At 52.8% G+C, this 21,728-nt stretch overlaps 2 protein-coding genes across 11 annotated transcripts in view; one reads left to right on the forward strand and one right to left on the reverse strand.

The window, feature by feature from the left end:
- The window catches only part of UBE2O (ubiquitin conjugating enzyme E2 O), a 63,540-nt gene extending 58,907 nt beyond the window's left edge, over positions 1–4,633 (reverse strand). For 2 of the 4 annotated variants that reach the window (XM_063718981.1, XM_009252062.4), the window contains exon 1: positions 4,142–4,628. In XM_063718981.1, coding sequence (XP_063575051.1) covers positions 4,142–4,558 — 417 coding nt within the window. In that variant the 5' untranslated portion in view covers positions 4,559–4,628. Of the gene's footprint in view, positions 1–4,141 lie in introns of all 4 variants that reach the window. The other 2 variants (XM_002827868.5, XM_024235246.3) reach the window with 2 other exon arrangements.
- A 130-nt stretch (positions 4,634–4,763) lies between these two features.
- Positions 4,764–21,468, forward strand: AANAT (aralkylamine N-acetyltransferase). Of its 7 annotated transcripts, none has more exons than XM_054537395.2 (7): positions 4,764–5,195; positions 10,405–10,530; positions 10,632–10,751; positions 13,728–13,821; positions 20,023–20,260; positions 20,523–20,677; positions 21,016–21,468. In XM_054537395.2, exons 4-7 carry the CDS (start codon positions 13,807–13,809, stop codon positions 21,319–21,321), a joined length of 714 nt encoding a protein of 237 aa, XP_054393370.2. In that variant the 5' UTR covers positions 4,764–5,195; positions 10,405–10,530; positions 10,632–10,751; positions 13,728–13,806; the 3' UTR covers positions 21,322–21,468. The 7 variants fall into 7 exon arrangements, with proteins under 7 accessions (XP_054393370.2, XP_054393369.2, XP_054393371.2 ...); XM_054537396.2 differs by lacking the exon at positions 10,405–10,530 and adding an exon at positions 9,682–9,775 and having other exon boundaries at positions 5,167–5,195; XM_054537394.2 differs by lacking the exon at positions 10,405–10,530 and having other exon boundaries at positions 4,873–5,195.
- Positions 21,469–21,728: the final 260 nt, after the last annotated feature.

A 21,728-nucleotide genomic window follows, 5' to 3' on the forward strand; every position in this document is an offset into this window, starting at 1 on the left:
GTCATGGCAACTTAAAACAAAAGACAATGCAAAAGAGATGAAAAAGCACAAGAAAGCTAAAGCATAAACGCTTTACCTCCGAAACGAAGACTGAACTTGAACTGACAGACAGCAGTCCTGCTCCCTTACCTCGCAGGGGGCCGTTCTGCCCAACCATGACAGGTGGAGACCAGAAGGACCCACCACGTCTAGCCAGTGCTCATGAAGGTTTAAGTGGCTGCTGGCATTTGGCTTTATTACAAAATTTTATTCAAAGGATGACTGGTGATGGGGAAGGGGCAAGCCTCCTCTAAGGAGATCCATGACCAGATGGACAGAGTTTCAAGTGGCTACCTCACTGAAGAGGTCAGAAGACTGGAGAAAGGAAGGAGCATATAAGAAGCACTGGCCACTAGCTCCTTTTGAGTCCTTAAGAAGCTTAATTTTGGTGGCTGGAAGCCTCAGGAACACGACAATAAATTCCATAGCTTCATGGAAGAACTTACTTTGTTTCTGTCGCTATTTTCATGAAGGCGGCAGGGAAAGGACATGACTTGCTGCCCAGTCTCTTCATCTCTTTGTAAATTTGTTCACTAAAAACTTGAGACTAAGATTAAGCCTTTACTCATTGCCCTCCAATTTACAGAGAAAACTACAAAAATACACCACACCCTAAGAAACACTCCACATTAAATAGATACTATTAAAAAATTTCAATAGGGGCGAGGCATTGTAGCTTATGCCTGTAATTCCAGCACTTTGGGAGGCTGAGGCGGGTGAATCACTTGAGGCCAGAAGTTCAAGACCAGCCTGGCCAAAATGGTAAACTGCCGTCTCTACTAAAAATACAAAAATTAGCCGGGTGTGATGGCACATGCCCGTAATCCCAGCTATGCGAGAGGCTGAGGCACAAGAATCACTTGAACCCGGGAAGTTGAGGTTGTAATGAGCTGAGATCGTGCCACTGCACTCCAGCCTGGGTGACAGAGAGAGACTCTGTTTAAAAAAGAAACTCACACAAAAAATTTTTCAATAGGTAGCAGCTTATTAAAAAAAATAAGTTTCGGACGGGCGCGGTGGCTCACACCTGTAATCCCAGCACTTTGGGAGGCCGAGGCGGGCAGATCACCTGAGGTCGGGAGTTCAAGAACAGCCTGGCCACCACGGAGAAACCCCATCTCTACTAATAATACAAAAAATCAGCCGGGCGTGGTGGCATATGCCTGTAATCCCAGCTACTCGGGAGGCTGAGGTAGGAGAATTGCTTGAACCCGGGAGGCAGAGGTTGCAGTGAGCCGAGCTGGCGCCATTGCACTCCAGTGTGGGCAACAAGAGCGAAACTCTGTCTCAAAAACATAAATAAATAAAAAAGAAGTTTCTCAAAACCATCACTACTGTAGTCCCAGCTACCTGGGAGGCTGAGGCAGGAGGATTGTGTGAGACCAGGAATTCAAGGCCACCTGAGTAACAGTGAGACCCCATCTCAAAAATAATAAACAAACCAGTAACTTTAAAAAAAAAAATCTGCCACTACATTATTTTGTCAATAATTGGGTTCTCAAATCTCATAACTACATTAATCAATCTTGGTCTAATGGTCTTTCCTTTACGGCATACTATCACCTTGATGGAATTTATAAGGAGCAGGAGGTGAGAAGAAAAATCATCCTAAGCCACAGTTCTGCAAGGTCCCAGCACCCACCCTACCACCCTGCTTGGTGGTCAGTAACAGACCAGGAGACATTCAGCTAATCAGTCACCTGTATCTATAGCTCATGGTAACAGAGCTACGTAGCAGGTATAAACTCCACCCTCCAAAACAAACCTATTCTAAATCCTAAAAGAACTGTATCTTGCCACCCATAAATGGGCATCCCATTCCACCACTTCCTTGGAATTCCCGCGTCCCTTGGCTTTTGCTAAACCCAGATGCTACAATGACAAAATACCACCACCGAGCCACAAAACGGACTTCAACAAATTCAAAGCAAGTCACAGGAGGCCAGCTGCAAAATCTATCCAAAGTGGTGCCTCAAAGTTGTTGCTGTTTTTTTTTTCTTTTCTTTTCAGACAGAGTTTAACTCTTGTTGCCCAGGTTGGAGTGCAATGGTGCCATCTCAGCTCACCGCAACCTCCACCTCCCTGGTTCAAGCAATTCTCCTGCCTCAGCCTCCCAAGTAGCTCGGGTTACAGGCATGCGCCACCAAGCCCTGCTAACTTTGTATTTTTAGTAGAGACGGGGTTTCTCCATGTTGGTCAGGCTGGTCTCGAACTCCTGACCTCAGGTGATCCGCCCACGTCGGCCTCCCAAAGTGCTGGGATTACAGGCATGAGCTACCACGCCCGGCCGTTGTTTTCGATTTAACTCCAAAATAGGTATTTCGAGTCAAACTCTGTATAATTACACATAGCGCAGGAGGCAGACGGAGCATAACTGTAAACAAAGTTAACCACCAAAGTCAAGACGGACGGGAACAACGACTGATAAACATGGCGGCTCCCAGAAGTGAGCTGGGCCTACCTCCCTGAGTCCTAGGGCAGGAGGCCACAACACAGAGGATGCTGCAGTCAAATGAGTTGCGTTCCAAAAGTCACGAACCTCTCAAGTAGATGGGTGGTGAAAAACATTCTTAAAAACTCACAGAAAAACACCAGCAATCATCTGGTGTCACACAGTATACAGCAATAACCCTCTTTTCCTGACACAATACTGGGTAATTTTTAACCAGCATTCTGTTGCACAAAAGTAATATTTTCCAAATACTCTTGTAAATGGACTGATAATTTTCCTTCCAAGTCTCAGAGCTGTTGCCTGATTCACATTTCTCTGAGGGGAACCAGGGTCCTGTGTGTGGATTTGTGTCTGTGGATGTATGTGCATCCCCAACAAAAAGACCCTGCTGGTATCAGCAGTCACTTCTGCCTCTAGGAAACGGATCACGGGCTCTTCTCTGGAGTGGGGCCTTTTTCCTTCTCAAGCCGTTGTCACAGACCCCCCTTTGTAGTTTGGCATGAAACCCCGTTCCTCTGTAGTCTTTGTCTCCCACTGTGTGAGAAACCTAGATCAACTTCCAAAGTGCCCTCCCCTGAAATCAGACCTCTCAACCTCCCAAGGACCTAAAACAGCGTAGGCCTGATTCCTGCTTAGAAATGTTTTCTTGAAGGGGAGGGGAAGTAGGAGAGGAAGAAGGGGTGTGAGATACAGGGGTGGGTGTGTGTGTGTGTGTGTGTGTGTGTGTGTGTCAATTACTGATAGGAATTCACATTCTGGAAAACAAGCCACCAAACCAACCCGGGTTCAAGGTTTCGGGTTTATGATGACAAGCCTTTGTTTTGTAAAACTGCTGTACTCACTAGCATCACCCCAAAAACCATACGGGAGTCAGATGTCTGCTTAACAGCTTCAGGTCAAGAAAAACCCTTCAGGTTTCCAAATTGGTGACTCCCCTTTACCCAGGGTTCTGGAATATTTTTTTCAAGGAGTCCAAATGCACTTAGGAGTCATCAATCCCGGTCGCAGCTGTCAGAATCCCCCCCACCAAGTACTATTCATACCGGGGCTCTGATTGCTAATGATTTTACTCACAAAGTTCCCTGCAGCAATTAATATGAGGCAGCAGGGTTAAACAAAAAGAGGCTGGGTGGCTTCACCATAATGCAGCCTGTAAGCTAGTGAACTTCTTGGGTTCGGCTGGGATTTTCACCTCTATCTTTGTTTTGGAATGCCCACAACCCCTCCCTGCACGGACCCGGCACGGCCTTCATTTCTGGATGCACAATGCAGTACCGAGCTCCTTGGGGGTCAGCAAAACGCCGCACTGGTGTAATGCCGAACGCGCCCCAGAACCTGAGTCCCCACGGGAGTCGGTCCACGTCTCTAAATCTCGAGGCCGACACCACAGCATAGCATGGCTTAGAAGTCCCCTTAAGTCGGGAAGCCCAGGGCCCGCCCGGTCCCGGGCCAGCAGTGCCCGGCTGGCGTGTGCGCCCAGGGCTGCTGCAATGACTTTGCATGGAGTGTACCCTCCACTGGGGCTGTCCTCCCGCCTCGGCCACTGCAGTGGCACCGCTCCGGGCAGGGCCCTGCACGCCGTCCCTCCCTGGCCTCGGCCCGGCCGCCGACCCCCTGCCGCCCGCGCCGCCCAGCCCCCGCCCGCCGCACCTTGGTCTCCTTCACATGCTGCTTGACGCCCTCCGGGTACCACTGGACGCGCACGTAGCCGCGGCGCAGCGGGCTGGCCCGGCCCTCCTCGTGGCCCGCGCCCCCGGCCTCGGAGCAACCCGAGCTGCCGCGGCCCTCCTCCTCGCCCTCCGAGTCCGAGTCCTCGCCGTGGATGAGGCGCACCAGCCCAAAGTGCACGGAGCCACGGTAACGGCCCGACACCAGGTCGTGAGAAAACAGCAGGCGCTGCGAGCCGGCTTCTGGGCCGGAGTCCGAGGACGGCCCGGAGGCCGAGTCCGAGGCGGGCGCCGGCGCCGGGACGGGGGCTGCGGCTGGGGCCGGGACTGCCTCCGGGGCTGGAGCCGGGGCCTGGGCGGGAGTGGGAGCTGCGGGCGTGTGGGCTGCGGGATCCGCCATAACTGCTCTGCGCGAGTCTCGGGCGGCAGCGGCGACAGCGGCAGCGAACGAGGCGCGGGGAGGCGGGACCAGCGGGCGCCGGGGGCGGGGCCAGGCGCGCTGACGTGTCCCTGCGTGGCGCCGTCGTCAGGGAGCCGGGATGCAGTTGCTAGGAGCCACCGCCTCGTCGCTAGGGGACGCTGAAGATGCCGCGGGGGGCGGGGGCAGGATGGAATCCACTAAGAAGGGGCGAGGCCAGAGAGGAATCAACTAAAGGGAGTGAGAAGGGGCGGGGACCCGGGAGGAGGAAGTGGAGTGGCCATCGAGGAAGAGGGGAGTGGTCGGGGTGGGGCACAGGATGGTGGAGAGACTGTCAACAACTTTTAATGAGCTCCCTTGGTGTCCTAGCCTAGCCCCCAGGCACTGGGAGCGTTGCAGAAAGAGAAAGATACTGTCCCTGTCCTCTAGGTGTTTCCAGTCTAGTTGGGGAGACAAAACAAATACACATTAAATAGATAACAACTCCAACTTGTAAGGCTATAATAGATATGTATAGAGCATATGTATAATGCACTGTATTCAGGAATTCCAAGCAGTTTGGAACGTCATGACCCCTCAGGAGTTGACCCAGAAGCTGGTGAAGGAGGCCCAGAGAAAGGTAACAAAAGGATCAGTGGCCCCAGTGGTTTGGCTATAAATCCATGTAGATAAATTCCAAGCTCCCTGAAGCCAAGAATGAATGGCAAGAGGTAGTATAGTAAGGTAGCTAAGAGTGGGGACCATGGATTCCAATTTTTGGCACTGCCACTTACTAATCTATAAAAATAGGCACACTGATTAACTTATTTTCTTCTTAATTTGCTCATTTGTGAAATAGGGATGATAATAGCAATACTCATCTCATTGGGCAATTGGAGGATTAAGTGAAGTAGAACAGTGCCTGGCATTTAGCTCCTTTGATAAGCTTAACCATTGTTGTACTATTTCCAAACCCCCTGCCTAGATTAAATTCCAGACTGGCAGAACTGTTATGGTCTGCTTCATATTGTCATTTTAAAATATAAAAAGTAGGCCGGGCGCGGCAGCTCACGCCTGTAATCCAGTACTTTGAGAGGCCGAGGTGGGCGGATCACGAGGTCAAGAGATTGAGACCATCCTGGCCAACATGGCGAAACCCCATCTCTACTAAAAATACAAAAAAAAAAAAAAAAAAAAAAAAAAAAAAAGCTGGGCGTGGTGGCACATGCCTACAATCCCAGCTACTCAGGAGGCTGAGGCAGGCAAATCGCTTGAACCTGGGAGGCTGAGGTTGCAGTGAGCCCAGATCGCGCCGCTGCACTCCACCCTGGGCAACAAGAGTGAGGCTCTGTCTCAAAAAAAATAAGTAAATAAAAAATAAATAAATAAAATATAAAAAGTAACTCTAGGGCCGGGTGCGGTGGCTCATGCCTGTAATCCCAGCACTTTGGGAGGCAGAAGCGGATGGATCACCTGAGGTCAGGAGTTCGAGACCGCCCTGGCCAACATGGCGAAATCCCTTCTCTACTAAAAGTACAAAAATTAGCTGGGTGTGGTGGCGTGCACCTGTAGTCCCAGCTACTTGGGAGGCTGAGGCAGGAGAATTGCTTGAATCTGGGGGGCGGAAGTTGCAGTGAGCCGAGATCATGCTGATACACTCCAGCCTAGGTGACAGAGCAGGACTCTGTCTCAAACAAAAAAAAAAGGCTGGATGAGGTGGCTCTTGCCTGTAATCCCAGCACTTTGGGAGACCGAGGTGGGTGGATCACGAGGTCAGGAGTTCAAGACCAGCCTGGCCAAGATGGTGAAACCCTGTCTCTACTAAAAATACAAAAATTAGCCGGGTGCGGTGGCAGCCGCCTGTAATCCCAGCTACTCAGAAGGCTGAGGCAGGAGAATCACTTGAACCCGGGGAGCAGAGGTTGTAGTGAGCCTAGATCGCGCCGCTGCACTCCAGCCTGGGCGACAGAGTGAGACTCCGTCTCAAAAAAAAGTAACTCTAGGCCGGGTGCAGTGGCTCATGCCTGAAATCCCAACACTTTGGGATGCCGAGGTGGGTGGATCAGTTGAGGTCAGGAGTTCAAAACTAGCCTGGCCAACATGGCAAAACCCCATGTCTACTAAAAATCCAAAATTAGCTGGGCAAGGTGACAGGCACCTGTAATTCCAGCTACTTGGGAGGCTGAGACACGAGCACCGCTTGAACCTGGGGGTTGGAAGTTGCAGTGAGCCTAGATCACACCATTGCACTCCAGCCTGGGTGACAGAGTGAGACTCCATCTCAAAAGAAAAAAAGTAACTCTAATTTAACGTGTCACTTAAGTTTCAAAGGGTTTAGATACATTCTCAGAGGACAGATTTAAATAGATTGTTAAGGAAAACAAGATCTGGCCCTAACCTTTCTCAGTCAACATCATTTTTTCCACATTTTTCTACACGATCATCAACGAAAGCTACTAAGTTGGATTGATATTACAGTATTTAGGTTCTTCAAAGAAGGCAGAATCCCAGCTCTTTGGGTTGTTTACCGGGTCCTGAAGATACAGAACTACATTCATAGAAAAGTTGGTTCACTGCAGTGGCTCACACCTGTAATCCCAGCACTTTGGGAGACCAAGGCAGATGGATCATTTGAGGTCAGGAGTTCAAGAGCACCCTGGCCAACATGGTGAAACCCCGTCTCTGCTAAAAACACAAAATTAGCCAGGCGTAGTGGCGCATGCCTGTAGTCCCAGCTATTCGGGAGGCTGAGGCAGGAGAATCGCTTGAACCCGGGAGCAGGAGGTTACAGTGAGCCAAGAACACATCACTGTACTCCAGCCTGGGTGACAAAGTGAGACTGTGTCTCAAAAAAAAAAGAGAGAAAAGTTAAAAGAACATGCACAAGGTCGGGCACGGTGGCTCACGCCTGTAATCCCAGCACTTTGGGAGGCTGAGGCAGGCGGATCATCTGAGGTCAGGAGTTCAAGACCAGCCTAACCAACATGGAGAAACCCCATCTCTACTAAAAATACAAAATTAGCCAGGCATGGTAGCCCATGCCTGTAATCCCAGCTACTCAGGAGGCTGAGGCAGGAGAATCACTTGAACCCGGGAGGCTGAGGTTGTGGTGAGCTGAGATTGAGCCATTGAACTCCAGCATGGGCAACAAGAGCAAAACTCCATCTCAGGAAAAAAAAAAAAAAAAGAACATGCACAAAACAGATGGCAGCCTAAGTACTTAAGATGTCTTAAGCCAAGTACTAATAGAGTATTGATGTAATATTGGGATCAGGGTGGTTGTCAATGGACCCAAATCTTAGAAAATTTTTGTACTAAGATATAGAACAAATGGGCTGAATCAGCTGAAGGGGAGTTAGGATATGATTTTGGGGCAAGGCTGGGTTCTCAAATCATGGCCTTCCCATCCCAGACCACAATGCCAAATGGCCATCTGGAATCATTGCTGTAAGGACACAGATCCCTACTCCCTCTCCTGTAGAGACCTGGGAGATTAAACAGCAATAACATAGTAGTTTCTGTTCTGCCTCCCATGACCCTTTCAGCCCTGTTTTCTTGCCCCCTGATAACATAGCATTTATTAAGCACATATTATTGACCAGGCATTGTTCCAGGTACTTGCATGCACATTATCTTGTCTGTTATCACAATCTTGGATATAGAGGGTTTTTAACCTCATTTTACCAATGAAGAAACAGGACCCAAGGAATTTGGTGCCCAGGGTAACAGGTAGTAACCTGAGGAGTCTCCCCACTCCAAGGGCAGGGTCTTTTCTAGTGATGCTGTTTCTTTAGGCTTCCCTCAGAAGAACTCCTGATTGCAGAGGGGAGTCCATGTGTCTACGTGTCCCACGGGGGGATAAGGCAGTGCAGACCTCAAATCTGCTTTTTTTTTCACGGCAGGGTCTCACTCTGTCGCCCATGCTGGAGTGCAGTAGCGTGATCTTGACTCACTGCAACCTCCGTCTCCCAGGTTCCAGCGATTCTCCTGCCTCAGCCTCCTGAGTAGCTGGGATTACAGGCGCCCGCCACCACACCTGGCTAATTTTTGTATTTTTAGTAGAGACAGGGATTACCATGTTGGCCAGGCTGGTCTCGAACTCCTGACCTCAAATGATCCACCTGCCTTGCCCTCCCAAAGTGTTGGGATTACAGGCGTGAGCCACTGCACCCGGCCTCAAATCTGCTTTCGTTGTCAAAAAATCAAGTGAGTTTTGCATTGTACTCCAGAGTATTCCTATGTTTGTTGTTTTAATGTAAAAACTAATGCCCTTTCCTCCCTAATCATTGAGTAATATTGGCACTCCTGGAAGACATGTTGTGTTTATTCTGAGGCTTCTTGTAATAATGGCTAATAATAGCTATCACTTATTGAGCTGTAACTTCATGCCAGATACTCTACTAAGTGCTTTACATAGATTATCAGGAAACTGCCAGGTTGTAGGTAAGACTCCTTGATTTCACATGCTGATCTCTCCCTCACTAGACTAAACCCTTAAGCATGTAGACCATGTCGTATTTGTGTGTGTAACCCTGGTGGCTAGGACAGTACCTGGCATAGGGATGGAGCTCAAGAATGTGTCATATTAGGCTAGGCCCATACAGTGGCTCACGCCTGTAATCCCAGCATTTTGGGAGGCCAAGGCCGGTGGATCACCTGAGATCAGGAGCTTGAGACTTGGCCAACATGGCAAAACCATATCTCTACTAAATATACAAAAATTAGCCAGGCTTGGTGGTGGGTGCCTGAAATCCCAGCTACTCGGGAGGCTGAGGTTGGAGAATCGCTTGAACCCGGGAGGCGGAGGCTGCAGTGAGCTGAGATTGTGCCACTGCACTTCAGCCTGGGCGATAGAGCAAGACTCCGTCTTGAAAAAGAAAAAAAGAAAATTATCATATTAGTGGATGGCAAAGGCCTGAGAACCTGTACCTCTATTCTGTCAGTTTCCTATCCTTTTTCCGACAAACACCCAAAAGTTGAAGAGCTGGGACAGAGCTGCCCTCTTTGGCTGCTCCAAATCCTTTCAAGTGCCCCCAGTTTCAACTGCATCTGAGCTGCTTTAGAGAATGAGACTCAGTAAATCCTACCCATCCCATCCGATGGTGTCTTTCATTGACCTCACTCAGACCCAAGATGCTCTGGACAAGGTTTGAGGCTTGACTCCTTCCCAGACCCTGAGGCCCTAGCCACAGTCTCCATACACTCAGGCTGCCTAGCAGGGTAAGCGTGGATGGAAGCTGCTGCTTAGTTTTTATTTTCATCATTGTTGAGGTGTAGGAAGGAGGAAAAAAACTTGATTCCCTAATGAAGAAACCCTTTCTTATCATGGCCCCATCTCCCAGCCTTTCGTGGGGAATAGAGCTATTTCTTGGGAGGATTTCACTTATTTATAAATGTGCTTCCAGAAACTGAGCTGGTCTGCCCTCTCCCCTTGCTAAGTGGGGTGGGTGGTGTGCAGGAGGCGGCAGAGCCAGCAGCAGAGTGAACTGATCTCAGGGAAGCAGGCCATGTCTCGTCCCTATCTTAACCAGCCAATGGAGCACCTCTCTGGACCCACAAAGTATGCTCAGGCCCAACACTGCCCTCTGTGGGAGCCTGCTTGGCCTCTCCATTGCTGTGCAAGCAATTTCAGCCTGGCCCAAAGAGCTCCTTCCACCCTGGAGCAGGTGTTTGGGGGTGCTAGGGTGCCTTAGGCACTGGGGACTTCAACTGGGGGGTGGGGTGGGAGGTGAGCTGCCTTGGGAAGCCCCCCACACCCTCAGGTGGCTGGCCGAAGAAATGCTTCCGAGGCTCCAGCTGAATGCTGCTCAAGGCTTTTGGAGTTAAAACGGCATTTCTCGTTCCTGGAGCCTCACCTGCTCCTTGCACAGGTGCCCTGGGAAAACTGTGGGACTTGCCCGAGGTCACTCTGCGGTACAGTCAGGATCAGGACCCAGCCCAGCTGGCCTTTGGCCATTCTGACTCCTGCTGTGAGGGTGGGTTGCAATCCACTTTATGCTGGGGCAACAGTGAAAAGTTTGAGCAATAGTGACAGCACAGGATCACCAGGTTCGTCCTGTTTCCCTCCTTTCTGAAGATACAGGGCGAGGCACAGTGAATCTGCTGGACCAGCTTCAAGAACAATATGTCAGCCTATCCACTGCCACCTCCCACAGCTCCAGACTCGTGGGTGCTTCCTGGATGTGACCAGCCATAGGTACAAAGTAGACTCATCATCTTTTCCTCCAATAGTTTCTTCTCCCAGAGTTCTCATCCTGATTGATGGCAGTATCACTTACCTGGGTACTGAGCTGGCCACCTGAGGGTCAGCCCTCACTCTTAAGCTCCACATGCAATCAAAGCCTGGTTCTTGGCCCCTCCACTGCCTTTTCACACCCTTCCTGTCCAGACCTGCTCCACCAGGGGGGCAGATCCACGGAGATGTGGGGAGGTGGGAGGTACAGTGGCTGAGAGTGAGCTTCTGGAGTCACAGGGACCTGGGTTTGAAGCTTGTGCTGCTACTGGTCACTATGTGACCTCGGACAAGTTATTTTACTCTCTAAGCCTCAGTTTCCTTTCTGTAAGGTAGGAACAATAATAATACCTACTTCATAGGACTGTGGAGACTGTAACTGACCAACTGAATATAACGTGCTTTGCCCAGTGAGTGCACGATGGCAGGCCTGATAAGGTTAGCTTTTGTTAGGAATTCATTTCCATCTCTTGCCTAGACCTCGGCTATAGGCCCCTCACCAGGTCCCAGGCCGTCTAATCTGTCTGCTGCCTTGTTCCCAGGGTGGTTGAAAATGCAAACACGGTCTTTGGACTCTTGGCTTTATATCTTTCTGTGGCTCCCCAGGGTCCACCCAAGAAGGTGCATGTGGACTTTCATAAACTGATCTGATCTTTCCAACCCCCCTTCCCCTCTGCATCCAGCACGGAGTGCTCTGTGCTCCAACCTCAGTCACCTACTTCAGGATTTTTTTTTTTTTTTTTTTTTTTGAGACAGAGTCTCTCTCTGTTGCTCAGGCTGGAGTGTCCTGGCAGGATCTCGGCTCACTGCAACCTCCGCATCCCAGGTTCAAGAGATTCTCGTGCCTCAGCCTTCTGAGTAGCTGGGATTACAAATGCCCACCACCACACCTGGGTAATTTTTTTGTATTTTTAGTAGAGACGGGCTTTTGCCATGTTGGCCAGGCTGGTCTCAAACTCCTGACCTCAGGTGATCCACCTGCCTCGGCCTCCCAAAGTGCTGGGATTACAGGCATGAGCCACCACGTCTGGCCTGTTTTTTATTTTTTTATTTAAAAAAAAAATAGAGAAAAGGTCTCACTATATTGGCCAGACTGGTCTTGAACTCCTTGGGCTCAAGCGATCCTCCTGCCTTGGCCTCTCAAAGTGCCAGGATTATAGGCGTGAGCCACCGTGCCCAGCCTCTTTTGGCTTTTTAAAATGTGGCTACTAGAACATTTCAAATCACATGTGGGGCTCACACAATCTTACTATTGGGCAGTTTGGCTCCATTACTTGGGGAGCCGTAGGTCCCTTCTTTGTCCAGGAGGTGGCAATCCCTCCCTGCCTTTGATGCTTCCATTCCAGAATGGTCTGGAAGTTTCCTGAGGTAAGTGCCTATCTAATACGGCAATATTGAGCCCCAAATAAGGTAGGGTCCCACTCAGCCCTGCCTTTGAGTCACCCTCCTCAACGGAAGACTCTGGGCCGGGCATGGTGGCTCATGCCTATAATCCCAGCAATTTGGGAGGCTGAGCGGGGCGGATCGTTTGAGGTCAGGAGTTTGAGACTGGCCTGGCCAACATGGTGAAACCCCGTCTCTACTAAAAATACAAAACATAGCCAGGTGTGGCGGCAGGCGCCTATAATTCCAGCTACTGAGGAGGCTGAGGCAGGAGAATTGCTTGAACCCGGGAGGCGGGGGTTTCAGTGAGCCGAGATCGCACCACTGCACTCCAGACTGGGCGACAGAGTGAGATTCCGTCTCAAAAACAAAAAACAAAACAGAAGACTCTGCCTCTAGCTGATAGGCACCTGCTCTGTGGGTGGCACAATGCCACACTCTCAACCTAGCCTCTGTTTTCCAGGGGTGCATAAGCCTCTTGTGGGGGACAGGTGTGTAGTGGATGCTGTGGTGCACCTCCCCATCCCATCCCTCTCCAAACACTGCCTTTGGCTGAAAGAAGATGCCTCCCCCAACCACTGACTGTCTGTAAGGGGCACAAAGCCTGGCCAACATGGTGAAACCCCATCTCTATTAAAAATGCAAAATTTGCCGGGTATGGTGGTGGGCACCTGTAATCCCAGCTACTTGGGAGGCTGAGGCAGGAGGATTACTTGAACCTGGGAAGTGGGGGTTGGTGAACTGAGATTGTGCCACTGCACTCCAGCCTGGGTGACAGAGTGAGCCTCCACCAAAAAAAAAAAAAGAAAGGAAGGAAGGAAGAAATCAATCAATCAATCAATCAGCGGTGGGTGCAACATGTCAGGTGTCTGAGAGGTACAGGGATGCAGTAAGTGTAAGGACGGCGGGGCTGGATGGCTGTTGGGGCAGTCAGTGCAGGGGAGAAAGGCAGTCAGAGGCTGGGGGTGAAGAATCACTGCTTGAAGGCAAAGTGGAAAAGCCAGAGGGTCTCCTTAGCATCATGTAAAGAAACTCGCCTCCTGAAGTTAAGGAACAGAGAGAAGTCAGCATGGCAGAGCCTGAGAGCAGGTTGAATTCCCAACCTTAATGAGTCAGCTATACAGAGGAGGCCCCTGGGGAGAAGTGGGAGACATCCAGGCACAGAGGTTAGTGCCCCTCCTTCCTTGGGGACAATGCCTCTTCCTTAGGAGACATGTACTATCCCCTCCCCAACCCTGAGTATATACTGCACCTCCTCTTCTTGCACTGGGCCAGTAACTAGGGCTAAATCGCAACCTCACCCACTGGTGAAGTGCTGGGTCGGCTAAGGGAGGAAGGAGGCTCTGTCCTGAAGGAGCTGCAGGTCCCAGCCAGAGCCAGGAGCGTGGGGACTAGAATCAGAGGATACTGGATGGGCCAAGGGGGTCAGAGCATAAAGTTGGATAAGGAACATGTGTTGGTGTGGGAGCTCTTTTCCCTGTTACAGAATTTATCACCCTGGCAAGGACCCTGGTACTTGGAAGCTTGGAGAAAGTGATTCAGGGCTCTTACCCGCAGTGGGCAGGACTGCTGACGCCTCCCAGCTGGATTTTCCTGCAACTGCCCTCAATGAAGCAAGCGGTTTCACCCAAGGTTGATGCAGGACAAAGAGGTGGGTCCAGAAGGGCTTCCCAAGTCTGAAGCTCCTCAGGGGATGCGCCAAGGCGTCGGTTACAGCTGCACCATCACGGCTCAGCTTCCACTGTCCAGCCCTCTGCCCTGCTCCATGGTAGGGGTCGCTCATGAGACCTCTCCCCGATAAACTTGCCGCACACAGTTCTCTATCTCTCGTTCCCCGGGGAGCCTGCCACGTGGTAGGACTCAGGCTGGAAAGGTAAAGACGATAAGGCAAGATGTGCTCAGTGCCAGGTCTCTGGGGCGGACCTTAAGTGCAGGAGAGGAGTTGAGAGAGAAAGTGACCATCGAAACCACCAAAAAAATGCAGCCATTGCACAAGAGCCTGAAGAGAGGGCTGTGCTTCCTGCGCGCCGGGCCTCTCAACTGCTCTGCATGGAAAACCGGCATCTCAGAGGCATCATCAAGGTGTCCCTGGGACATGGCCATGGGGCCCACTCCTTGGTCTGCCCCGAATGGGCTCCCTTCAGTCTGGGTGTGAAACTGGGCAGCTGACACACAGAGGGGAGAGGGTGCGTCCCCATGCAGGAAGCTCCCAGATTCCAGGTCCAGGGCTTCTGCACTGGGCCCGGTAGGGATGCTCACTACCCCTTCACCAGGCTCTCCGGGTGTATCAGGAGCTGTGGCAGCCTCGGTGCCCAGGATGGGGTGGGGGCCGTGCGGAAGTCTTCTCCAACCCCCGGCCGTGGTGGCGGGTCAGTGTGCCTTTAATCAACAGCCTCTGCACTCCACCTCTCACTGTCACCATTAAGGCCATTCCTCTGCATCTGGCCTCTCCACCCATTTCTCCCTTCTGGAAGGATTCCTTTTTTTTTTTTTTTTTTTTTTTGAGTTACAGTCTTGTTCTGTGGCCCAGGTTGGAGTGCAGTGGTGCAATCTTGGCTCACTGCAACCTCTGTCTGCCAGGTTCCAGCAATTCTCCTGCCTCAGCCTCCTGAGTAGCTGGGATTACAGGCGCCCGCCACCACGCCCAGATCATTTTTGTATTTTTAGTAGAGACGGGGTTTCACCATGTTGGCCAGACTGGTATTGAACTCCTGACCTCGAGCTATCCACCCACCTCAGCCTCCCAAAGTGCTGGGATTACAGGTATGAGCCACCATGCCCGGCCTTTTCTGGAAGGATTCTTAAAGGTTATCGGAGCCTCCCTGTTGGCAGAATCTGAGATCTGTTCTCCATTCTTTGTGCCATTTCAGGCTCTAACTGCCCCATTTCTTGGACATTCTCCCCTGGGTTCTTCCCTTCTTGCGGCTTCACCTGCGTTCCTGTTAATAGCTCCTTTCCCTGCTAACAGTGGACATCCCGAAAGCTTGGTTCTCAGCTTTCGTGTGGTGATACACATCCTCTCAGAACCTTCTTTTACTGTCATGACATCAGTTATCCGCTCAATAACTGTCATCATCATCTTAACCACATCTGATTAGGAGTGGGATGGGGGCTCTGATGGGTCAGAGGTGAGGCTCTACCAGGGCAGGTGGGGAGTTAGGTAGCATGGTCCCTGGCAGTTCTCTGTGTGCCCTGGACAACCCCTCTCCAAACTGCTATAGAATATTCTGGAGTCCTGCCTGGGCACGGTGGCTCACGCCTGTAATCCCAGCACTTTAGGAGGCTGAGGCAGGTGGATCACCTGAGGTCAGGAGTTTGAGACCAGCCTGACCAATATGGCGAAAGCCCATCTCTAGGAAAAATACAAAAAATTAGCCAGGCGTGGTGGTGTGCGCCCGTAATCCCAGCTACTTGGGAGGCTAAGGCAGGAGAATTGCTTGACCCTGGGAGGCGGAGGTTGCAGTGAGCCAAGATTGTGCCATTGTACTCTAGCCTGGGCCACAGAGCAAGACTCTATCTTTGAAAAAAAAAAAAAAAAGAATATTCTGGAGTCTCGAAGTGGAAGCCCAGTCACAGACCATGATTTTCATGGGACCGAAGAGCTTTTTGGGAGAAAACTGAACCCCATCTGGCATTTGAAATGTGTAAATCTGTCTGGGAGATCAAAAGAGGCCAGGCTGGGCGGAGAGACAGAGGGACCCCTGAGGGCAGTCATCATGGGCGAGGCAGGGTGGCATGGTACACACTGGGCAGGGAGTCGGGGTGGGTGAGTCGTGGATACAGGACTTTGAAGGGAGCTGCTGCTGGAAGGAGAGGCTGGGCACAAAGAGCCTCGGCCTTCCAAAGTGCTGGAATTACAGGCATGAGCCACGACATCCAGCCATTTCTGTGGTTTACAGTCATCCAGTTTGTGTATCATCTGTTACAGCACCCCTGGGAAACATACAGATGCCATCTTCTCCCTGTCTGTATCTACATTTTTTTTTTTTTTTTGAGATGGCAGTTTCACTCTTTTTGCCCAGGCTGGAGTGCAATGGCATGATCTTGGCTCACTGCAACCTCCGCCTCCCGGGTTCAAGCGATTCTCCTGCCTCAGTCTCCCAAGTAGCTGGGATTACAAGTGCCCACCACCACACCCGGCTAATTTTTTGTATTTTTAGTAGAGACGGAGTTTCACCATATTGGCCAGGCTGGTCTCGAATTCTGGACTTCAGGTGATCCACCCGCCTCGGCCTCCCAAAGTCCTGGGATTACAGGCGTGAGCCACCGTGCCTGGCCTTGCCCATCAGGTTAGGTGTTTATCAGCTGTCTAGAGTGACTGAACAGGTACAATTTGGGGGGCAAGGGACACATTCTCCCCTCCATCCCCAAGATCTACCTGAGAGGCAGTCACCAGAGACGTTGCCAGCACTCTAACTGCAGAACCAGGACAAGACTGGGCATCTGATAAACAGTGCAATCGGTGTCCCTGGTGTGAGGATGATTTCGGAGGTGCTTCTTTTTTAGAGCCCAACTGAGGTCAGGATTTTTTTTTTTTTGAGACAACATCTTGCTCAGCTACTGGAGTGCAGAGGCGCATCACTGCAGCCTCAACCACCTAGGCTCAAGTGATCTTCCCACCTCAGCCTCCCAAGTAGCTGGGGCTACACGTGTGTGCCACCATTCTTGGCTGATTTTTAAATTTTTTGTAGAGACGGGGGTCTTGCTATGTTGCCCAGGCTGGTCTCAAACTCCTGGGCTCAAGTGATCTTCCTGCCTTGGCCTCCCAAAGTGCTGGGATTACAGGTGTGAGCCACTATGCCCAGCCCCAGGGATCTCCTTCTCTCTGTACCCATCACCCTGTGGGCCCCTTACCCTCCTCATTTTCCCTCTCATTGGTGGAGGCATGTGGTTTTCTTCCTGTTGACCAGGACAAAGGTCCCGGCGATCACTCTGCCCTCCCCTTCTGTCTCCTTTTCTGTACCACAAGGGTTTGAACTTCCCAGTTTCACCATGTTTAACATACCGCCTCATCTTTTAAAAAAAATTTATTTTTATTTGTATTTTTTTGAGACAGGGTCTCGCTCTGTTGCCCAGGCTGGAGTGCAGTGGTGCAGTCTTGGCTCACTGCAGCCTCGACCTCTCCGGCTCAAGCCATCCTCCCACCTCCGTCTCCCAAAGTGCTGGGATTACAGGGGTGAGCCACTGTGCCTGGCTTACTGCCTCATCCTGTTCCCTGAGGTTCTAGACCTCTAGGGTGTCGTCCAGAAAGAACAGGGCTATGTGGAAGTCAGCAAAGAGAGAGAGACCGATTGAACAGCAGGCTCTTCTCAGGCATCGCCAAGTGGCTGTGATTAGGATTGGCCACCAGGGGGTGCCATGGAGCCACAGAGTCTATGAAGGGACAGAAGAGGCCTTTTGGGGGACCCTGGAGGTTGAAGGTGGGGATGCCCAGCTGAGGTCTTAGACATGATCACCCTGCCAACCAAGCCCAAGGAGGTCTCTGGTCGGTCCTGAGAGGTCTGTTGAGGGTCCCTTCTAGCAGGCAGGTGGGCCTGAGTGCAGAGAGGGGCCCTGGGAGAAGGGGACCCAGAGACAGGAGGAATGCACGTGGTGGGTGGGCGGACGCATCGGGACGGGGTCACTCCACGTTCAGGGTCTGTGTCCCAAACCGTATGGGTAGGAACAGGAGCTTCCTCTGCCGGGGGTTGAAAGAGTGCACCTGTGAGGACACTGAAAACCAGCAGGAGAATCATGAACACAGGAACCAGGAGTCTCATTGTGAGATGAGCGGGTCCCACCAGCGCAGCCGTGGCAGTGCATGTCAGGAGGCTGACCCAGCTTTGCCCCTCCCCCTTCACTTGTTGGATGGCTCTGAGCAGGTTACTGAACCTGTCTGTGCCTCAGTTTCCTTCTCTATAACATGTGGTTAATACTCATTTGGCCGGGCTTCCGTGTGGATTAAAGGAGACATGTATCCAGGGCCCGGCACATAGCAAGCGCTGTAAGCGTGGCACTCACAGGCTGCCAGGACAGGAAGGACCCTCAGAGGTCCGTCCCAAACTGTGTGGGTAGGAGCAGAAGCTTCCTCTGCAGGGGGTCAAAAGAGTGCACCTGTGAGACCCAACCTCCAGGACCCCCAGAAGCCCGCATGGAGACAGGATCTGCACCGCTGGGTGGAGCGGAGAGGCAGGTGCTGGCGAGAGAAGAGCTAAGGGGCGCAGGATGGGGTGTGAGCTGGAGGGCAGGGGGTAGTCAGGGCCGACAGGGAGAGGGGCCTGCATTCCGAGGGAATGCCAGCACCAGGTGCCAAGGCCTGGGCAGCCCTGAGAATGGGTGGAGCCAAGGTCAATGGCAGTCAGGGAGCTTTGTAGTTGAGACGTTTGGTAGAGCAACCTCCTGAATATTTAAATATTTAATTAAATTAAATATTTAAATAAACTTGAAGTAGAACGTACTTAAAGTGCACAAATTGGTAGCTTGAATTCCCACCCCCTCCCCCACATAAGAGGTGGGCTTGTCCAAGACTCCGAGGGACAGAGGGAGAATCGCTGGTGCCCAGCCAGTTGGTAACAGAGCAGGGATTAGAGCTGGACCCCTGAGGCTTAGCCCCACGCTCTCTTCCCCAAACCCTGGGGCCTCAGTCAGCCTCTGGTAATCCCTTCTGAGCCTAGGGCACCAGAGCTGACGTTTCCCTTCAGCAAGGCAGGGGCTGAGGCTGCCAGAGCCCTGCTGGCGTCATCCTGCCTGGGATAGCTCGAGAGGTGGGGTGGGGGGGATTAGAAACCTCTGAGAACAGCACCACAGGCTGCCCGGGGAACATCTGCTACTACAGCCTTGCAGCCAGGAGTCCCGGATTTTACTGGTTCCTGTGACTGCGGACAGGTCCCCAGGGCGACAGGCTTTGTGGAGGGAACACTGAGTGCCCTCTCCACAGTCCAGGTAGGTGGGACCCCCACTCCTGGCTCTCAGCCTTTAGGAACAGGAGCTTCTCTACTTGGAGCTTCTAGACATGGAGGGAAACATGGAAGCCATGGAGTTTAAGTGTCTTGGAAGGTGGAGGGAGGGATGGCCTCCTCTAAGAACTGCAAATCTGCAGGGTGTCTTGGGAGACAAGAGTGCCCAGAGGGGAATGTCCAATGAGCTGGATGTGTGGGACAGGGGGTGTCCTATGCACCCTCCTTGCCTGCTCCTCCGCATCCCCCAGGCCCTCTGCAGCCCCCGGCTCCCTCTAACCTCCCCACCCCCCACCACAAATCCTGCATGTGTGTGGCCCAGTCTGAAGCCATCTGGATTGAAGTAGAGGCTCCCTAAGGGCCCACTTTGATTAAGGGGCTCTCTAGGACCAAGGGCTGAGGCTACCTAAAAAGCTCTCCGCCACAGGATCTTGCACCCAAAGGACCTTCTGGGGAGGTAAGATAAACCACATGAATGGTGGTGTGGGGGACCCGGGCACCCACCCACTGCACAGTTGCATTAGACGTGGTCAGTGGAGGGTCACGAGTCCTGCCTCCCCTCCCACCGTGGGCAGCAGGTTTGGGGTGCCCCAGGCTCCACTGAGCCCTGCTCATCCCTGCCACCATCTCTGGGGCTCAGAAGCACCCAGAAGGCACCCTGAGACCAATGTCTGAAGGTCTGCAAGGTGGCAAACCTCCAGGGATCCTTCTGGCTGAGAGGGAAAGGTAGAGAGACAGTGCCAATGTTTGCAGTGCCTGGTAACCGCCTCGGGCACCAGGTACCTGGGGAATGTGCCCATTGATTTAGGGGCTGGCTCCACCCCAGTTCCTGCTACAAAAGAGGCCAGATGCATACTCTGGGGCCTGCCTCCCTGGAGATGAGGATCAGACCCCTGTCCCTTGCTATTCTCCAACAGGTGCTGGGAGGCCCTCCTTGGCTTAGGAGGCCACTTCCAAAGCTGGGGCGCCCCAAGGAGACACCAGTGGCCAGGATGTCGGTGCAGAGCACCCACCCCCTGAAACCCGAGGCCCCAGGTCTGCCACCTGGGATCCCCGAGTCCCCGAGCTGTCAGCGGCGCCACACACTCCCTGCCAGCGAGTTTCGCTGCCTCACCCCGGAGGACGCTGTCAGCGCCTTTGAGATCGAGCGTGAAGGTGAGTGGCCCCGCACAGGGTCAGAAGGATGCTCCACTCTGGTCCAGTTATCCTGTGGGAGGAGACCCTTAGTCTCCTGTCCTTGGAGGCCGGGTCCCAGAGTATCAGACCATGTGTGCGCTCAAGAAAGTGGGAGAAACAGCAGCCCTAAACCCCATTTTCCTGTGAGGAACGGGGCATCTGAGTGGACACTCGGGGTGCAGCAGACAGTGGACGCGAGGCACAGCGACTACGAGTCGCCCACCTGAGCCTCCTGCCACAGCCTTCATCTCCGTCTTGGGCATCTGCCCCCTGTACCTGGATGAGATCCGGCACTTCCTGACCCTATGTCCAGAGCTGTCCCTGGGCTGGTTCGAGGAGGGCTGCCTCGTGGCCTTCATCATCGGCTCGCTCTGGGACAAGGAGAGACTCATGCAGGTGAGGACGGGGCTGCGACGCCCAGCTCCAGGGAGGCCTCTGAAGACAGAGGTCAGCCAGATGGCGGGGAGGGGAGCCCAGGGGCTGGGATTTCTTCCTCCAGAACTGGAGAGATGAGTACAGGTTGCAGGCCCCTCCCAGAGCAAGACGTTCTGGGTCTTCAAGTTTTCTCCATAGGGTTGGGGGTATGGCTCCCAATTTGGGGCCCTCCTTGGCTGGGGCGGGAGCCCTGACCACAGACACCCAGGGGACACCTGCTCCCTGCCTGGGTTGGTGGTTGGGGGGGGAGCACGTGTCAGCAGAAGTGACCAGGGCTCTCATCCCTTGCTTGCCCCCAGGAGTCACTGACGCTGCACAGGCCTGGGGGCCACATAGCCCACCTGCATGTGCTGGCCGTGCACCGCGCCTTCCGACAGCAGGGCAGGGGCCCCATCCTGCTGTGGCGCTACCTGCACCACCTGGGCAGCCAGCCGGCCGTGCACCGGGCCGCGCTCATGTGCGAGGACACGCTGGTACCCTTCTATGAGAGGTTCAGCTTCCACACCGTGGGCCCCTGCGCCATCACCGTGGGCTCCCTCACCTTCACAGAGCTCCACTGCTCCCTGCGGGGCCACCCCTTCCTGCGCAGGAACAGCGGCTGCTGAACTGGGCTGCCCACCTGGCTGCCAATGTGATCCCCATCTCTGCCCTGGGCTTCTCTTAGCTCAGCTGAGCATGGAGACAGCAGTTTCCAGAGAGTGGAGAGAGCACGGTTAAATAAAGAGGAGATAAGGTGGCTTCTCATGGCCCGAGCTGGAGTGGTGTGTCCTGTCTGTCCCCACGAGGCCTCTGGACCTCCTGTGTTCTGAACTCTGTACCTGAGACCAGACTAGGTTGGTAAGCGGGGACAATGGGAGGTGCTGTGGGGTCCCTGGCTCCTTTCCTCCTCCTGGCAGGTGGGCAAAGGCACCAAAGCGGCATCCTCACAGGAGCCCATTGCTCGGTGCGGGGAGGGGGTCCTTATTCTCCCCAGCCTCATGGATGCCGCTTCCCACCCTTAGCCCCTGGGGTG

This window comes from Pongo abelii, chromosome 19, assembly GCF_028885655.2.
Source record: "Pongo abelii isolate AG06213 chromosome 19, NHGRI_mPonAbe1-v2.0_pri, whole genome shotgun sequence".
Lineage (NCBI taxonomy): Eukaryota > Metazoa > Chordata > Mammalia > Primates > Hominidae > Pongo > Pongo abelii.

Coding starts and splice junctions, on each gene's coding strand:
- AANAT (XM_054537395.2), top strand. Junction 20,261..20,522: donor CTTTGAGATCGAGCGTGAAG/GTGAGTGGCCCC, acceptor CTCCTGCCACAG/CCTTCATCTCCGTCTTGGGC. Junction 20,678..21,015: donor ACAAGGAGAGACTCATGCAG/GTGAGGACGGGG, acceptor GCTTGCCCCCAG/GAGTCACTGACGCTGCACAG.